The sequence below is a fragment of the Panthera uncia genome, chromosome B1 (genome assembly GCF_023721935.1).
Source record: "Panthera uncia isolate 11264 chromosome B1, Puncia_PCG_1.0, whole genome shotgun sequence".
Taxonomy (NCBI): domain Eukaryota; kingdom Metazoa; phylum Chordata; class Mammalia; order Carnivora; family Felidae; genus Panthera; species Panthera uncia.
The window spans coordinates 99,589,618-99,609,050 of record NC_064811.1 but is presented as its reverse complement, the minus strand read 5'-3'; the positions used below and the strand labels follow the sequence as shown (position 1 = coordinate 99,609,050).

Sequence of the window (19,433 nt, the reverse complement as noted above, 5' to 3'; positions counted from 1 at the left end):
AAGGGCCATTTAATGAAATAATACATATGTATTTGTGCATATGTGTATGTGTGTTGAGTTTCAGTATAAAAAGTATTTTTTTGGTCGTGGTCTGTTTGACAGATATTGCAGACCAGACTTTGCTCATTTAAAATTTTATTAAAGCTATTTTAAAGGAAAGAATAAATCTCTTCCTAAATAGATCATGAATTAGATTCTAAAACTATATATGGTGTAAGTTTTGCACCATATATATAATATACATATTATATTATATATATTATATTATTATATATATTATATTGCTGTATATTGCTATATATATAATATATAGAATATATTATATTATATATTTTCAGAGATTTTTTATTATATATTATATATATTATATATAATAAAAAAAAATCTCTGAAAATCTCTAAGAAGTGTGTCACATTATAGACTGAACAAATCACTCCATAATTTAATCACAGTTGCTTTTTCCTTCAACTTTGTACCAGGTTTCTCTTCTTCAGGTGTGCTGTAGGTGAAGTAGTGGGTGGTTCATTTACGGTGCTGTGTTGTACAAAATTACCTATTTTTGTGTTCTAGAAGCACATTCACAATGATGAGATGAGCACAATGAGACGCATGCAGGAATTGAACCTGACAGAGGGAAACAAGAGATAGAGGTTTGTCTGAAGCTTATTCAGCTAATGGCAAATCACATATCCTATTTAAATTATTTTTCTGAAGTTGATGATGAGATGTCACTATATAATTTCTTTTTGTAATATTTATTTATTTTAAGCAAGCGGGGGAGGGGCACTGAGAGGGAGACAGAGGATCCGAAGCAGGCTCTGTACTGACAAGTCTCATAGCAGTGAGCCCAATGTGGGGCTGGAACTCACAAACCGCAAGATCATGACTTGAGGCAGAGTTACTCAACCGACTGAGCCTCCCAGGTGCCCTGACACTATATAATCTCTAACAAAACCACTTGATTTTCCATATTACAGTTTAAGGTTTGAAGATAGATGCTGTACTCATAGCACTTATTGAACACATTGTTCTTTGAATGTGGCACATGTTTTCTGAATAAATAAAATCCATGAAGATATTATCCCAAATGTAGAAGATTTAATGTGCTTAAATCGTAGTTGTAATATGAGAAGTGGTTTTTAAAAAAATGTATATTTGCAGTACGTTTTGCCACATTTGCAGGGTTGCTTTTCTGAACATTCTTCCTTTCTTGACTTACGAGGGTATTAGCAGTCTAGTAACACACTGAGAAATCTTTATTGTATTCATTCTGTACTAACTGAGTTTACCCAGTCTGAGCTACCTAAGTACTCTTTAAACCCTTAATTTGAACTGTTGTCATTCTGAACCCTTCTCTGGCTCTGAAGTAAATGATTGACTTGGAGTTCATTTATTACCAAATCAGTGGTTTCCCCCTTTATGCTCAGAGTTTAATAGAAAAACCTCCCTCCCAGCTTTATTCTACTCCCTCTACCGTCCCCATCCCCAGATGTTAACATAGGAGCCATCAGCTAAAGATTGCCCTTTAGAGCTTCCTTCACCCCTGCTCCTTTGGCCACAGGGCCTTGCCTCCCAAACCTCTAGCCTCTGACTCTTGTCTCTGCCTTAAAGCTTCAGACTCATGCTTACTTCCTGAGCTCACCCTAGGATATCAGCTTTGCTCCCTGCTCTGCTCTTGACCAGCCCAGCCCAACCCAGTCCAGGGATTTGAACTTCCTTCCCTTGACCTGCCCAATAAAGTGCATATCTCTGACTCTCTTAAAACCACAAAATAGGAAATATTGAAAGAGAGGAAGGTGACATTTTTTTAAATGTTTATTTATTTTGAGAGAGAGACAGAGACAGAGAGAGAGAGAGAGAGAGAGAGAGAGAGTACATGAGCAAGCGGGGAGGCGGGGTGCAGAGAGAAGAGAGAAAGAATTCCACGCAGGCTCTGTGCTGCTCCCAGTACAGATCCCAATGCAGGGCTTGATTCCGTGATCTGTGAGATCATGACTTGACCCGAAATCAAGAGTCGGACGCTTAACTGACTGAGCCACTCAAGTGCCCGTTTTTTAATTTGATTAAAAATTTTTGCCCTTTTGGGGCGCCTGGGTGGCTCAGGTCATAATCTCGCAGTTCGTGAGTTCGAGCTCTGTGTCCGGCTCTGTGCTGGCAACTCAGAGCCTGGAGCCTGCTTCAGATTCTGTGTTCCCCTCTCTCTCCACCCCACTGCTGCTTGTGCTCTCTCTCTCTGTCTTTCAAAAATGAATAAACATTAAAAAATTTGAAAAAAAATCTCTGCTCTTTTTGTGTAGTAGGTATCTTAAGAAAATAAAACCTTAAAATCATATATGGATGCATGAGTAATCAGTTATGCAACTTAGGTTATAATCCTTGACAGCACCTACCTTCTCCAATCCCCCACAATTCTAGTTCTCTCCCCAGTGGATACTTTTTAGGGCTTTCTCAAGTATGTTAAAGACTGCACACATTATTTGTACAACTTATTTGTTAATTATGACCACATCTTCTACTATATTCAAAGGCTAGTGATCCTAATAATTGGACAATATTTTTTACACTGAGTAAAATACAATTTTTATTCTCAGTATAATGCCTTTGACATACTTTGACATACTATTATGGGTTGGAGTAGGGAAGATTAGAAATGAGAAGGTGAGAGTTGTTTGTGTTTGGGTGGCAGGATTGGAAAGATGGGGCTTAGGAACTGGGAAAGGTGACCATTGGCTGGGGAAGAGATTCCCACGTGTTAGGTCAGATGGGAATTTTTCAGGTGAAGTGCATACGAGCCATCTCCTTCATCTCCCTAATCAAATCTTTAGCAACTTCCACATTTCCCACTGATGATTTTCTGTAAGATGTTCTTTGGGTGAAGCTTGGAGAAAAGCACAAGGTTTTAGCTACCCATCTGGGAGATAAGTATATTTAAATGTAAATGGTTTTATGACATAAGATATCATTCTGGAACTTACTTCTTTGGTCTAACTTTATGACTTGGAGAGTTTTTCACATGTGTTCATATACACCTGCTCATTTTTTGTAACCATTCCTGTTTTGAAGAATACTTCAGTTAACATCCTTTTACATTAAACTGTATGATTATGCCAATAGTATTGTCTAAAATAGATCTTAATTATGACATTTATGGCTCAAATAGTAAGTTTTCTTTAAGTTTTGATTGCTCTTGCCCAACTGCCTTCAGAAAAAGCTCTACTTTCACCCAGTAGTGATTCAAGTGTCCTTTTGTCTGTACCATCAACATTTGATTTCGTCAGTCTTTTTTTTTTTTCAGTCTGAGACTTGAAGAGTGATATTTCATTGCATTTAAGCAATGGTTAGTGAAATTGTGTTCTTTTTATAAACTTATGTCCCATTTACATTACTTTTGAGAGATGCTTGTACGTACTCTTTATCCACTTTTCTATTGGACTGTTTGGCTGTTTTCTCATTGGTTTCTGGGAACTCTGTAGATATTACAGATACTAATCCTTCACTAGTTGTCTTTCTACTATTTGTCCCCATATATCAACTTGCATCTTTTGAATAAAGAAGTTTTACTTTTTTATGTTTTGAAGTATGACACGGATTATGAGTTTTATGGCTTCTGAGTATACACAGCTTCTGAGTTTTAGGACTTACTTAGAAAACTTTGTTATTCCAACACTGTGCAAACATTTATCTATGCCTGTAAAAGTTATATTAGCTTCTTTTTGTTAGTATTTTAATCAATGAAGAATTTGTTTTGAGGTATGCAGTGAGATCCTGATTTATGATCACTCCTATCAATCATACTGTTGAATGCCTCTCATGTAAAACTATGTTTGCATGTCACTCTTTTCCATTTAATCTCTGTTGTCTTGCAGTATTGTAGTACTTTAATAATTGTACTTTATAGTGTGTTTTAATATCTATTGAACAGAAGCTCATTTTAGTTTTTCTTTTACATAATTCTTTTACATGGTGTTTTGGAAAGATTAATGTTACCAAGCAGATTTCTTTACACTGCTTCCCTTTCATCTTCTTGGAGATCAATATCATATATTAAAAACCAGCTCCTCTTCACAGAAAGTCTTTGTATATACATTTGTTTTTGTGGATGATTTGGAATTCTTCCCCTCCTTGGTAGAAAGAACAGCAAACAAAAACATAGCTCATTTTCCTGTATAATTACACATTAATTCTCTACTACTGCTAAATTTCATGTTTTAAAAGCTGTTATTTAGTCATAGCATGGATATCATTTCTTTATAATTTTCACTTTTACTCTGCCTGAAATCCTACCAAGTTCCATTGACTTATTTCCCAGCCCAAAGGACATATTAGAAGATTAAGTGAAGGAGGAGTTACCAACAAAACAAAACAAAACAAAACAAAACAAAACAAAACAGGTTAACGATAGCTGGAAGATGTGGTGATAGCTTGTTACAGCAAAAGAAGACAAAAACTTTGAAAAGTAAACTCTGTGACTTTTAGAACAGAGTGTACAGAGAGCAAGAAGTATGCCTATATGAACCTTCAATGCAGAGGGTAATGAATTTTGAATGATGTCAATAATCTTAGAGGATGGGTAATACAAATTTGGAAGCTAAACTAAATGAAAAAAGAAAGTTATATTTTTGAAAAATAGATACTCTTCTCATAGAACAATTTGTACCACAAATCAAAACCACAATGAAATACCACTTTATACCTATCAGAATGGCTAATATCAAAAAGGTAAGAAATAACAAGTGTTGGTGAAGATGTGGAGAAAAGGGAACCCTTGTGTACTGTTGGTGGGAATGTAAAGTGGTGCAACCACTGTGGAAAACAGTATGGAGGTTTTCAAAACTTAAAAATGGAAATATCATATGATTCAGTAATTCTACTACTATTTACCCGAAGAATACAAAAGCACTAATTTGAAAAGATGTATGTTTCCTTCTGTTTATTACAGATTATTTACAATAGCCCAAGGTAAGGAAGCAATCCAAGTGTCCACTGATAGATGAATAGGTAAAGAAGATGAGGTATATACATACAATGGAATATTACTGAGCTATAAAAAAGAATAAGATCTTTCCATTTGCAACAACATGGATGGACCTAGAAGGTATAATGCTAAGGGAAAGAAGTCAGGCAGAAAGACAAATACCATATGATTTCACTTACGTGCAGAATCTGAAAAACAAAACAAGTGAACAATTTGTATTATACCAGCAAATTCCGTAAACCTGAATCAATGAAAACTAAAAATTTGCAAATGAGAACTATATATTATAATTAAACTATGATAAAGTGTAGTCTTTTAAGCAGAAAATAGGTTTTGAACCTAATATCCCATCTTGGATGTTTTATATTTAAAATTAGAAACTGACCACAAACTCTGATCTTTTGAGTTTAGTTTGCATCTGTATTATGTTGAAAAATAAAGTTTTTATGATGTTTCGTGAGAATATGTCCTCTGGTGATGTTGACACTTAGATAATTGGATGGTGGCTTAAACTCATACACAGCACGCACACACACACACACACACACACACACACACGCAAACATTTTTCTGTCTGTGTATCTATCTATCTATCTCTCTATCTTGTCTAGCCAAGTATTTTGAATCCCATTATTTTCTTATTACCTATTAGTTTTTATCCTATTATCGTTATTATCCTATAATCTGTTAATTTCTAGGGACTTACATTTTAAGAAAACTATTTCTTATTCAACAACTGGTATTAATTTTTAGAGAGCGTAATTTTTTGTAGGATTAGAATTGGTCCATTATTGTTCATTTGTCCGTTTGTAGTTTAGGTATCTGCACTTGTTTATTTTTAGATGGCCCATAAAGTTCAATGCAGAATTACCAATTTATTTAGCCATCTTGCACAGCAAACAAGTTATTCAGTAGAGAAGCTGGTATAGTTGCTATGAGTTGTTCCATACGAGTTACAAAAATTAGGATGCCTATTTTTATTCAGAAAATTCTGCTTTACAATTCTTGTGATGTGTCTGAAAGCCATATTTTCATGAGTGAAACTACAAGTGTCTGTTATCTTGACAGTTTGTGAGGGGACATGGTTGCTGTTTCCATATATTCAAAGGGCTTTGTTGTGGAAGGGAGAGTAAATTTGTTCTGTATGGCTATAGGCTAGCTGTAATAAATGGTGGACATTGTAGAGGCAGAACTTTTAAATTAATGGTCACATCAGCTAGCCTGAAGGGTCATATGTTTGAAGCAGTATTTGTTAGAAGCATCCTTGGATAGAAATATGAGATACCATGTTTTAGCAGTACTGTAGGGGGGAGAACTCCCTGAGAGTGAGTCTGAATTGCTGCCCTCCAGGGAGGACTTCTGCAAGTCTATGATTATTCCCTCTTTGAACAAATTCCCTTTGCCCTGATCAGGGTATAAACATAAGGCATCGGTGGTTGGCTCCATGGGGTAGCCATGAGGTTATGGCTTTGTACTAATGGAATTGTGGCGTTCAAGCAGTGAAAAGGTTGGGCTTAGCCACAAAAGGCTATACTTCTGTAAGAACATAACCTCAATTTTATAATCTTAACTTATCTGTGTGAAATGAGCTACTTTTTCCTGTGCTGAGCCAATTTCTTTGATATCTCTCTAGTTTCCATTCATTTTTGTGAGGAGGAGGCCCTTTAAGGAATCCAGTTATAAAGCTGACAGTAAAAATTTAATCCACAGACCTTGTAAACAGCCAGATGACACACATTTTATGCAGCTTTAGGTTTATTATATGGCCCAGTGGGATAGTAATATGCTTATGATATGCAGACTTGAGACTTCAATAACAAAACCCTTTTTTTTAGAAAAAAGAATAGTTCCAACACATATATCTCAGGAATATTTTCTCCAAATTTATTTTATCTCTAGTTATTTCCTCTGAGTTTTATGATCATTTTCTTGCTTTGCACATGACCCAAAGAAGAAATACCATTTCCAATAATACCATTACTACAGAGCAATATATATTGGTGATAGTTACGATTTTTAATTGTGAATGGACCCGATGAAAATTTTATTCTGTTCCCATGAAATTAATTTTTCATTTGAGTAGCTAGAAATGTGCTAATTTGGTGATTATTGTATAAAAATTATGTTAAAAACCTGAAGCATTTTTGAGACATTAGGTGCTATAAATAGTGCAATGCATTTTCTTAACGTATTTTCTCCATCTGTAACAATAATCAGACTTGGTGCATAAAAGTGTATTTTGTAATACTAGTTCATGGACTAGTTCATTTATTGTATCAGCAGATACTGGTGTCATCGGTGACTTGGCATTTAAGTGGGGGAATATTCTACAGCTGAAAGATAATACAATTAATAAGTCAGTGAAAAGTTTGACACCCTTTAGAGATGAAAAATTGAAGGACAAGACACCGTTTAAGAAGCTTGATTTTATTTAGCACTTGTAAAGTATTTTATGTCTTGGAGACAGAGGTTGTCTATTCACAACAGGCAAGCATTTCACTGCCGCCTTACTTAAATGAGTTTGAATGCATGGGTTCTCTGCTGAGACTTTGACAAGTCATGCCGTAACAACTCAGCTGGTGGTATCGATATCTTTTTGACAGAAATATTTGTTCACCTGGCTATGCACTAACAGCTTACTGCTTAAAATAGCTCTTGACTTCAGGCCATATTTAGATGTTGTGGCTTTGGTTTGGTTAATATAGGTATAAGGCATTATGCTGTCCCATTATTTCATAATCAAGTCACTAAATCCTGTCCACACACATGTTGTTTTGTCCTAGATTTAGAAAAAGAGAGAGAATTGCTTTGGGTGGAATGCCATATTTTTGGAAGAGTAAAGCAACCCTTTGTTCCAATATGTATGCTCTAAAAACAAAGGAGTTTCTTTTTGTAACAATATTATTTACTCTTTGTAGAAAATTAAAATATCAAAGAAAGGTATAAAGAAGACAACGAAAACTCTGTCAAATACCACTCTCTACTATGAGAACCCTCCTCAGTATTTTGTAGGACACTTTCTACCCCCCATTCTACATGTGCGTGTATTCGCAATGTATGATATTCTATGTATAATGTTTTGCATTGTGCTTTTGAAATCAAAATATGTTACGGGGGGTTTCCATATCAAAATAAACACATAATAGCCACACAGAATTAGTTGACCAAATGTCAGTGGCCATTTAGGAGGCTTTTTAAAAAGTTTTTGTTTATGTAAAAATTTGTCATATATTTCTGGAAAGGCAGTTTGGTTAGTCAGAGTACGTGCATTTGCCGTTTTGGTAAATAGCGCCACATTGCCACTCAGAAAATTGATATTTCCAGTTACAAGACATGAGGGCGCTTGTTCTTACCTTTTAGTCAACAATGAATAATATCCATTTTCTTCACCTTTGCCAATCTGATATACTACAGATGATGTTTTTTTTTTTAATTTTTATTCTCTCGTTGTATTCATGAGGCTTTAAATATTAACACTATATAACCTGACATCCCCAAATTTTATACACTATAATCCAGACTTGAAATATTCCACTATCTACTAGACATCTTTTAATAGTCCTTTGAACTTACCCCAAACCGAACCTCTTATCTTTAACCCAAACTTGTTTCTTGGCTTGCCGTCTCACATATTAGTTAATGGCTGATTCATCCTACCATTGCTTTGGTCACAATCTTGGAGGCACATTTGATTCTTCTTTTCTGTGTCTCATGCTTCCAATCCAAGTCTCTCCACAAAACCTGTTAACTTTTATAATACATCCAGAAGCCTACTGCTTCTCTTTACATTGGTGGCTACCACCATGACATCGGTCTTAATTATTTCCTGCTTGGTTGATGGCTCTTTCTTCTCTGGTTTCTCTGCTTTTCCTTGTCCTCCTATATATCCCCTTCTCAACACAGCCACCTTAGCATCCTATTACATGTCAGGTGAATCATGCCACTCATCTGCTCAAAACTCATTTGAGATTTTTTTCTCTCTCTCAGTAAAAGACAAAACTGCAGTGGCCAACCAGGCGCAACATGATTTGCTTCTCTTTTCCGTTATTTCCCCATTTTTTCTGACCCCGTCTCCCTTTCCATGCCTTTTCCACCTGCTCCAACCACACTGGCCTCCATGGTGTTTTCTGCCCAGATCACTCAGAGGGAGGCTTGCTCTTGCTCCCTCACTTCCATTAGTTCTTCTCTCAAGTCGCCTTCTTGGCTGTGATTTCTTTGACCACTGTTCAAAATTGCTACCCCATTCTTTGAAACTTTTGCTGTCCTCTTTCTTTCTTTCTTTCTTTCTTTCTTTCTTTCTTTCTCTCTATAATATGTATTTCATATTTTATCACTTGTTAATTGTCCTCTCCCAGCTAGTGTAAGAGCTCCATGATAGCAGGGACTTCATCTTTTGTTTTTACTGCTGTATCCCCAGTGTGTAAAGTAGGACTGTCCCGTAGCAGCATGAAGTGCATAACATAGACTGGGCACAAAATAAATGATGGATGAAATTTCCCTGCAAGCAAGGGGAGAGGGACAGAGGGAGGGAGAGAGAGAGAGAAAGAGAGAGAATCCCAAGCAGGCTCCATGCTCAGAGCACAGCCAAATGAGGACTCAATCCCATGACTCTGGGGTCATGATCTGAGCCAAAACCAAGAGTCAGACCTTGACTGACTGAGTCACCCAGGTGCCCCAATTTCCCTTATTATTTATCAAATTGATAATTAATGTGAGAATTTAAAAATACAGTTGTTTTTTTTTACCATGCATGTAGCAAATTTGTGTTTACAATTTTATGTTGAAAGAACATCACCAGAAGAAACAAGATATCGTCTACCTACCCTTTCCTCTTTCATACCATGGATATAGGCTCACAGTTATTGTCATGACTAGATGATTCTAGATCCTCCTAACTCACAGTTTCTTTCATGTGCAGACCCATTCTGAAGAGAGACCATTCCAGTGTGAGGAATGTAAAGCTTTGTTCCGGACCCCATTTTCTTTGCAGAGACACCTTCTCATACATAACAGTAAGTCAAAATACAAGCAGTTGAGGACAAAATGAATTCTCTCAAACTTTGCCCTTACAACTTTTGAGAATGTAGGCATCACAGAAGTGGACCCATGTGTAGTTTAAAAGGTTGGTAATTCTGCCTTTCAGCTCTCCTTCCTTTATCCTTGCTTTATTTTTCCACATTAAATCATTTTATGAGACATTTTATTTGTGTCATTTCTTCCCACTATATAAAGTTTGTATATAAAATCGTTTCTTACGTTCGGCAAGGTATCTTTGAAATTTGTTCTGAAATAGACATTCTTGTTCCCTTTCAAATATAATGTTTAAGGAAACGTGTCTGACCCTTTAAAACATGCGAATGTCTGGCATGATTTTATTAGCTCACTCTTTTAAAGTTGGAAAGGACCAAAATACAAATCTAATGTAACCTGTTGATTGTTGGGGAGCAGAGAAAAATGAGACTCAGAGAAACACGGTGACAAATGCATCTGGAGGTCGCATATGGGTTCCAATAGTCACGTGATTTTCCTACTTCTCTCTACACTGCCTCTGATTTCTTACTTCTTTTAGCAGGAGCACTGCTTTTCCTTAGGGTTAAGTTATACACATGCATACCATGCAAACTGGTAAGGCAGTTCCACTCAGAGCTATTTTTAGAATACTAAACCTTTTATACTCACATCGCTGAAGGACACTTTATTACAGCACTTTATTTCAGAGAAAATGTTATTGCTCAGTTGAGTTTTAAAGTGGGTTCTGTGTTCAGATATTGAAGTAACTAGACATTTGCTATGTTACTGTATCTAAAATTAAAGAAAAATGGCATAAGTAATATTTGTATTTATTGCTTTTGAGTTGTTTAATCAGTAGAACATCTTCTGAAACAAAGTTACTACTGCTGATTAAATTTTTAATATGTCTGAGGAAAGCAAAACAATTAATCAGTTATGACAACATTAGAGATAAGATAGTATCTTGGAAGACATTTTCTCTGATTGAGTAGATGTATCTAAAATTCAAAATAACAAAGATATTAAAGTTTTTTAAAATACTGAGTGGTAATGATTATGATAAAATACATCTTTTCCTACAGAAAAGAGTGTTGTGGTCTTGTGCCATTCTGCATTTTACGTTACAGTTCTGGAGAATTTGTTAACACCACTTTTTATTTTCTTACTAAGGACAGCCATGCATTTAAGGAATAAAATTTGTCATGTAGCGTATTTTCATTCCATTTCACTGTCATTTGACTAAGAAAAACAATCATTGTGAAGTGAATGGATTTTATTTTATTTTAGTTTAGTTTAGTTTTAGTTTTTAAATGTTTGTTTGTTTGTTTGTTTGTTTGTTTGTTTTGATGGAGAGAGTGACTGCATACGAGTGGGTGAGGGGTAGAGAGAGAGAGAATCCCAAGCAGGCTCCCTGCACAGAACCTGACATGGGGCTTCATCTCAGACAATGTGAGATCATGACCTGAGCGGAATTCAAGAGTCAGATGCTTCACTGACTGAGCCACCCAGGTGCCCCTGAGGTGAATGGATTTAGAGTAGGGATTGAGACAAGGGAACCTCATTCATACTATTAAGACTTCTGTGGGGGCGCCTGGGTGGTTCAGTCAGTTAAGCCTCTGACTTCTGCTCAGGTCATGATCTCCCGGCTTGTGAGTTTGAGCTCCATGTTGGGCTCTGTGCTGACAGCTCAGAGCCTGGAGCCTGGTTTGAATTTTGTGTCTCCCTCTCTCTCTGCCCTTCCCCTGTTCACGCTCTCTCTCTCTCTCTCTCTCTCTCTCTCTCTCTTTCTCTCTTTCAAAAATAAATAAACATTAAAAAAACACTTCTGTGGTCAAATTTACCCTTATGCTCAGGAAATTTTTCCTTGGGTAAATAAAATTTTCAATAACAGCAAGGAGTTTTTAATATAAGGCATCTATTACTTTCGATTTCAGCTGATCGGTTCTCATAAACCTGAGACATGGGATTGAAGTGGCAAGTGTAGACTGTGCTTGCACATTCTGTATTTAATATAATGTTGATCAGCACATTAATCAAAGGCTTTATGATGCTGTACCAAGACTGGGAAATCAGTTTTGTAATTGTGTAAGTAGGCTATTGCAGGTAAAGTTAAATATCAGATAAGACCACTGAGGATGGAGAAAACCAGAAGTGGGCAAAATGGGACAAAATATGAAAGGTGATCTTGCACAATATGAAAATTAAAACCTGTTTAACTCAAAACATGAAGATCACCATAGAAACTTATATCAGCAGAGGCACCTGGGTGGCTCAGTTGGTTAAGCATCCGACTTCGGCTCAGGTTATGATCTCACGGTTTGTGAGTTCGAGCCCCATGTTGGGCTCTGTGCTGACAGGTCAGAGCCTGGGTCCTTGCTTTAGATTCTGTGTCTCCTTCTCTCTCTGCCTCTCCCCTGCTCATGCTGTCTCTCTCTCTCTCTCAAAAATAGATAAACATTAAAAAAATTTTTTTAAAGAAACTTATATCAGCCTTCTGTCTCAAAATGTAAAGAATAACTTGTAATTATTATTTTGGAAATTATTGCTATTTTCTAATGCACTGAAAACCAAAAAACAGCTTGATAGCTACCTTCTTGGTTTTAAGATAGGGAAAATCCTATCTTTAATCATAGCTTTATTTCTTTAAGGCAAAGAAATCTGGTAACATCAGATAAAATCTCATCAGAATTTTTAAAATTCTGGTAAGTTTATAACAAAAAAATCTGGAATTAAAATGTGAAAGAAGAAAGGTAAGAGCTCCCTTGGTATAGCTTGATGAGGTTTTGGCATAGGAATCAATATATGTACTTTTTAATTTTACATTAAAAATTTTTTTTTATTATTTTTTGAGAGAGTAGATGAGATAGAGAACACAAGTAGGAGGAGGGGCAGAGACAGAGAGGAAGACACAGAATCTGAAGCAGGTGCCAGGCTCTGAGCTGTCAACACAAAGGCCAATGTGTGGCTCATACTCACGAACCACCAGATCATGAGTTCAGCCCAAGTCAGACGCTTAACTGACTGAGCCACCCAGGCACTCTGGAATCAATATTTTGTTTCATGTGATAGTTTAATAGAAATGCTTTGAAGGAGAAATCTTGGAGGATTGCTTTGTTTTGTTTTTTTGGTATGTTTTTTTAAAATTTCTTTTTATTCCTGAGTTGATTTGCTATTGTTTCTAATTTTATGTCAATTGATATTTTCTTTTACTCTCACTGGTTATAAATAAAGTATTTAAATAAATTTAATATAGAAGATATATAAAGACAAACTAGGTTACAATAATAGCACCCAGCAACAAAAATGCACAAAGGTAACATAAACAGAGCTTTAAGAATCTACACAATTCATGCATGGTTTGGATGTGACTGTACCAAGCATTAGATTTTAACAAGACTATGAGATTTTAACATAAAGAGCTATAATTCTGTTTGAAAAGGATAATTTGTCTTTTTCTTTTTTTTCTCTTTTCCTTCTTTTTGTCCCTCCTTCCTTAAATTTGGTATGAAGAAATAATAGGATCTTCACATTTCTAAATTTATGCTAGTTATAATGGAGGGAAGTTTTATATAAGAGTTTAGTTCAAATTGAGGTAATCTCTTATTTCGATGTAGTAAGTTACCTGTATATTTTGTCTCATAGTTGAACATAATATGTGACTCTGTGCTAATACAGTTGTTCTCTACAAAGGGAAAATATATTCAACTTCTAGTCTGTCTTGTTTGTATAACTATGTGCTATTCAAATTTTGTAACTTTCTGAGAGATAAAACTGTCTTCTAATTGTGCACATAGATCACTGAAAATGTACTTAAAGTAGGCCACTAGAATTTGACGTGTTTGTTATGAAGACCTACAAGGATAGAGAGCATTATATGAAAGTTTAAAAAATACCATATGCCCCTAAACATAGTTTCTGGAGTTGCTTTCCCTGCCGGCCTAGGCTCCAGAATAAGAAGAAGGTGAGAACGCTCACAGGTACCCAGGGGCTCTAGAAAAGGAGAGTTGCTCCATTCCAACTGGCTCTCTGAGAGGCAGCCCCCCAAACTGTCTGAGAACCTGGGAGTTGAAACCTTTCCCAGGTGTTTCACAGCAGACCAAGGACCCATGTTAAGGTTCCTGGGACAGTGCTGAGAAGGGAAGGGGTGTTGTAGCCCTCTCCTGTCCTAGAAGGGGGCTGGCTCTGACCCATTTCTGTGTGCCCTCAGGGGCGTCCCACTCCAGCTTGCTACCCATGACCCTGTTTGACCTGTGCCCTGTCCCCTAAAAAGGCCACAAGGGTTGTGGTGGGAGTGAGGGACAAAGGCACCTTATCTCTTTAGCTTGACAGAAGCCTTTTGTCACCACAAGAACCTACTTGCCTCAAACCTGAGCCTCTGCTCTAGAAATACCTACCTTTAAAGAAAGTTCATGATACCTTTAGAAAATTCGCTATTTCAGTCTCCACATTTTCCGATTAAATAGACTGAGAACCTAAGAAAGTTAAAGGACTTCCCACTGGTCACACAGTGAATTAGCATATATGGAATCAAAGTATTTCATAAAAAACTACCTTTTCTGGTTATGATAAATTGTTAGTAATACAGCTAAGTTTTTGAAGAAAACAACACTAAATCTGGTACCTCTGAGGGGCAGTTAACAACACCCTGCTCATCTGATGTTTCTCTTATTTGACTGTTTCGTTTCTAAGGTGAGAGGACTTTCAAATGCCATCACTGTGATGCTACCTTTAAAAGGAAGGATACTTTAAATGTTCATGTCCAGGTGGTCCATGAAAGACACAAGAAATACAGATGTGAGCTATGTAATAAGGCATTTGTTACACCCTCAGTGCTTAGAAGTCACAAGAAAGTAAGTAGAAGCCTTCCCTGAGTTGAATGGATTACATATTTCAGCTATATGGGCATGTATGCTCATTATCATGTGATAATCAATTTAATATTAATTAATCAATATATGACTCAAAATGACACATAAGGGATGCATGATTTATATGAGCTCTTCAGAAACTGTTCTATTTACTTTTTCAGAAGAGTTATATAAATTTGTATGAAGGTGGACCTAGATTTAGGTATGGATTCTGAACTGCCCTGAGCTATGGTGATACATGGGTCATACAAAATACTCGATGAGTGGAAACTTGTCAATTTTTGTACATTTTTGGATGAACATAGGGTTTTTTTTTAAATGAGTAGTGCCATAATTTTATTTTTCAAAGCTAATTCAGATATTTATTTACAAGTTATTAGACTGAGCTCTTCCAGGACTGGAATGGTTCTTTTTCATCTTGCATCTCTGGGATCTAGGGAAGTTCCTGGTACAGAAGAGGGACTTGATAAGAATTTACTTAACTCAAATAAAATGATGTTCTTATGGTGATTTGGAGGTTATCTTTTTTATATGATGCTTATTACCTTAAGCAAATCACAAGGTTACTTTTATTTGTTTTATAAGTATACTTTAAGTATATTTTCAAAAATAGCAATATTCATAGTGTACCAAACACAGTTACAGTTTTTAATGTTGACATTAGAAATGAGTCTGAAGTGTAATAGGTTCTGCTATTTAGCGTGTACTCTGAGTGAATGTGAAGAAGTGACTCATGCTTCAGTGTGACTTTTATTTTGGTACCTATCCTCAATATAGCTGTTTCAAAAGGACTTACTTGAGGAACTTTCTTTTCCTGTTTCTTTAATATTCAGTAATAATGATATTGTCCTCTTTTTTGAATTTTTGAATAAGATAATCTTTTATCTATCTTTGCTTGAATTACTTTTTTGCATGAATTTAATAAATTTGTATTGTATTTTATTAAGTGTGGGAAAAAATAGTTTTCAAGAGAGATATAGTTTGTGATCACAGATTGTCATACAGTACATTTTGCAGAGCATTGTTCATTTTTGTCTCGTACATTCATCCAGTATTGTTCACATAGTGACCTGTTTCCATGCCTTTTTATCTGTATTTAACATATTTTAGTATTGTACCTTAAATGTCTTTTAAAACCAGCTAACCACTGGCACGTGGGTGGCTCAGTCGATTAAGCATCTTACTTCGACTCAGGTCATGATCTCATGGTCTGAGAGTTTGAGCCCCACATCAGTGTCTGTGCTCAGAGCCTGGAGCCTGCTTTGGATATTGTGTCTCCCTCACTCTTTGCCCTTCCCCCACTCATGCTCTGTCTCTCGCTGTCTCAAAAATAAATATTAAAAAAAAATTAGGGGCACCTGAGTGGCTCAGTCAGTTAAGCGTCCAACTTCGGCTCAGGTCATGATCTCACAGTTCATGGGTTCGAGCCCCGCATCAGGCTCTGTGCTGACAGCTCAGAGCCTGGAGCCTGCTTTGGATTCTGTGTCTCCCCCTCTTTCTTTCCCTCCCATGCTCATGCTCTGTCTCTCTCTGTTTCTCAATAATAAATAAATGTTTAAAAAAATTTAAAAAAATTAAACAATTTAACAAAATTCTGTTCCTAATAAGATATATTTTTGAATTGAACCAAAGGAACATTTTAATTCTGTTCATTAATATTGACTTAATGTTGTTTAGTTTGAAACTTATACCACTGACAAGTAACTTAGGTTATATAAATGAACAATGAAATACTTATGTAGCAGCAAGAGAAGTTCTGTGGATTTTATAAGATACTATACATAAATTGGTAGTTGCCTGCTTGGAATAATCCAATGTTGTAATAATAGATGTATACAATATCTAAACAACCTTACACTAATCAAGAAAAAATTATTGTATTTTGCTCCTCTGTCAGGGAACGAGAAGAATATAGGTCTGCTATATGTTAAAATGTTATACCATTTCCTTTAAAATGAGCCATAATGTGAACCATGGGAGTAACAGCTCTTACTCTGAAGAATGTATAACTGTTTTGTGTAAGAAGTTGTAGTGAAAATGGAAAGTTAAGTGCCTGCCAAGTGCAGAATCAAGGAGATGTCTGTGGTAGCTGGTGTCATTGGCTAGTATGGCAGTTGGTTAGACTGTATTTCTCAATCTTGATTATAATATAAATAATTTTCGGTGGAAAAATATTTAAAAAGACACTGATGTTGACTAAGGTATTTAGTTTATAGCTCTTTAAAAAATTACATATACAATAGTTGATATACAAATATAGATTATAATTCAAATATGAAAAATTTCAAATTACATATCAATAAGGCTATGAAACTAATTATATTAAAGTGAGCAATTAATTTAATATGGATTATGAGAATGTTTTGCTACATTGGTGCTCTTTTGAGATTATCAGGTGATGAAGTAACTGCCCTACCCCTTTTTCTATCCCAGGCAGTGTGTCCCTTCTGGTAACACATCATTAAAAAATATATTTTTAATGTCTATTTGTTTTTGTGAGAGGGATAGAGCACAACTGAGGAAGGAACAGAGAGAGAGAGAGAGAGAGAGAGAGAGAGAGAAACACAGAATCTGAAGCAGGCTCCAGGCTCTGAGGTATCAGCACAGAGCCTGCTGTGGGGCTTGAACCCATGAACTGGGAGATCATGACCTGAGCCGACGTCAGACACCTTAACCGACTGAGCCACTCAGACACCCCCATTTTTTTAAAAAAAAAATTTAATGTTTGTTTATTTTTGAAAGAGAGAGAAAAAGAGTGTGAGCAGGGGAGGGACAGAGAGAGACAGAAACACAGAATCCGAAGCAGGCTCTAGGCTCTGAGCTGTCAGCACAGAGCCCAATATGGGGCTTGAATTCATGAGCTGTGAGATCATGACCTGAGCCTAAGTTGGACATTTAACCAACTGAGCTACTCAGGAACCCCAAAGATGCCCCTCATTTTTCAAAAACCTTTCCTATTCTTTTTATATTAGCCCATGGCAATTCAAATAATAATAATACATGCCAGTAATTTGCACAAAAACTAATACAAACACAAGTCCTGGAAACTCTGTTTTATGGTGGTAACCCAGGTGATCCACTGTCTGCTTTTATTGATTTGTAGGTCATCATTGAAATTAAAAAAAAAAATAGTTTCATTGAGAATGTGCAGATATCCGAAGTAATTTCCTCCTTCTCCCTTCTTTGTCCCTTCTCCTAAGTTTAAAAAATAATGGGACTTGAAAATAGCTCTGACCCCTCAATTATTGGAACAATCTTTTTGATGTTGGTAGAATAGCTGGTATCCTGATGAGATTGTGAGACAAGTTGTAAAAGCTCCATCTGCCTCCTCTTTTTGGAGAGGTCACTCTTTTCTTTGAACTCTCTAACATTCTGTCAAAATTCACTTTTGATGATACATATTCATCTTTCTTTGTATGATTGTTTTTATGCCAAGATTAAAGGTATGTTGAGAGCAAGGATGTTCTTTCAAACTGCTCAATTAACACCTGCTGATTTAAAGATCAAACCAGATTTATATTTCTTTTTGCTTTGCAGTAAAATGAATCCAGTCAGACAAGCATAATGCAAGTAACAGATTACTTTATTGAGATTAATTTTGTCCTCAAGAGCTAAATACACACAAAGAATGTGAAAAATGCGTCTAAGGAAGTATTTCTTGGCAGCAGTCAAGGGCAGCCGTAACCCCATTTTGATTATGTGGTTTTACCAGCATATACTGGTTTTGTATAACTTAATCATTTTTACTTGGGGGCTCCATGAAGGCTTAAAAAGTAAACTGTAGAATTATTTTCAAATTAGCACTGATGCATGATTCTAAAGTTTGGTGGTTTTTTTTTTTTTTTTTTTTTTGAAGCAGTGGGAACACCCGTGATAAATTGTTTAAAATCTCATTGTGATATTAAATCATTTTAATGAAACGTAATCCTGGAAAAAAAGGATTTACCATTGTCAGAGGCATTTCATCATTTTTACCTAATTCTTTATATTTATCCTTAACTCTTTTTATTCCTTTCGCTTTAGACCCATACTGGAGAAAAGGAGAAAATCTGCCCATATTGTGGCCAGAAATTTGCCAGCAGTGGTACACTGAGAGTTCATATCCGTAGCCACACAGGTATGTAGATTATAATTGGTAATAAAAACAACTTAAAGAAATACAATTCTTTTAAGACAAGGAATATTGTAATATTATATCCCGGATTAATAACTAATCTTAGCTGTTTTCTCTGCTTTAAAATTTTATAGAATCCAGTTCCTTACTCTCGGAAAATTTTAAATAAGTTTACTTTCCCAGGGCACCTGGGTGGCTCATTTGGTTGAGCATCCGACTCCGGCTCAGGTCATGATCTTGCAGCCTGTGAGTTCGAGCCCTGAGTTGGGCTCTGTGCTGACAGCTTAGAGCCTGGAGCCTGCTTCGGATTCTGTGTCTCCCTCTCTCTCTGCCCCTCCCCTGCTCATGATCTGTCTCTCTCTCTGTCAAAAATAAATAAACATTAAAAAAATTTTTTTTAATAAGTTTACTTTCCCAAACTAAGTTAAATATCTGAAATAGAAATACTTTAGCTAATGTTTGGTTG

At 36.0% G+C, this 19,433-nt stretch overlaps 1 protein-coding gene across 1 annotated transcript in view; it reads left to right on the top strand.

Annotated features, from left to right (window-relative positions):
* PRDM5 (PR/SET domain 5) overlaps nucleotides 1–19,433 on the top strand; it is a 114,022-nt gene that overhangs the window by 24,949 nt on the left and 69,640 nt on the right. The window contains exons 9-11 of the mRNA XM_049630048.1: nucleotides 9,894–9,987; nucleotides 14,675–14,835; nucleotides 18,877–18,970. Of these exons, the coding sequence (XP_049486005.1) occupies nucleotides 9,894–9,987; nucleotides 14,675–14,835; nucleotides 18,877–18,970 (349 nt within the window). The remainder of the gene's footprint in view (nucleotides 1–9,893; nucleotides 9,988–14,674; nucleotides 14,836–18,876; nucleotides 18,971–19,433) is intronic.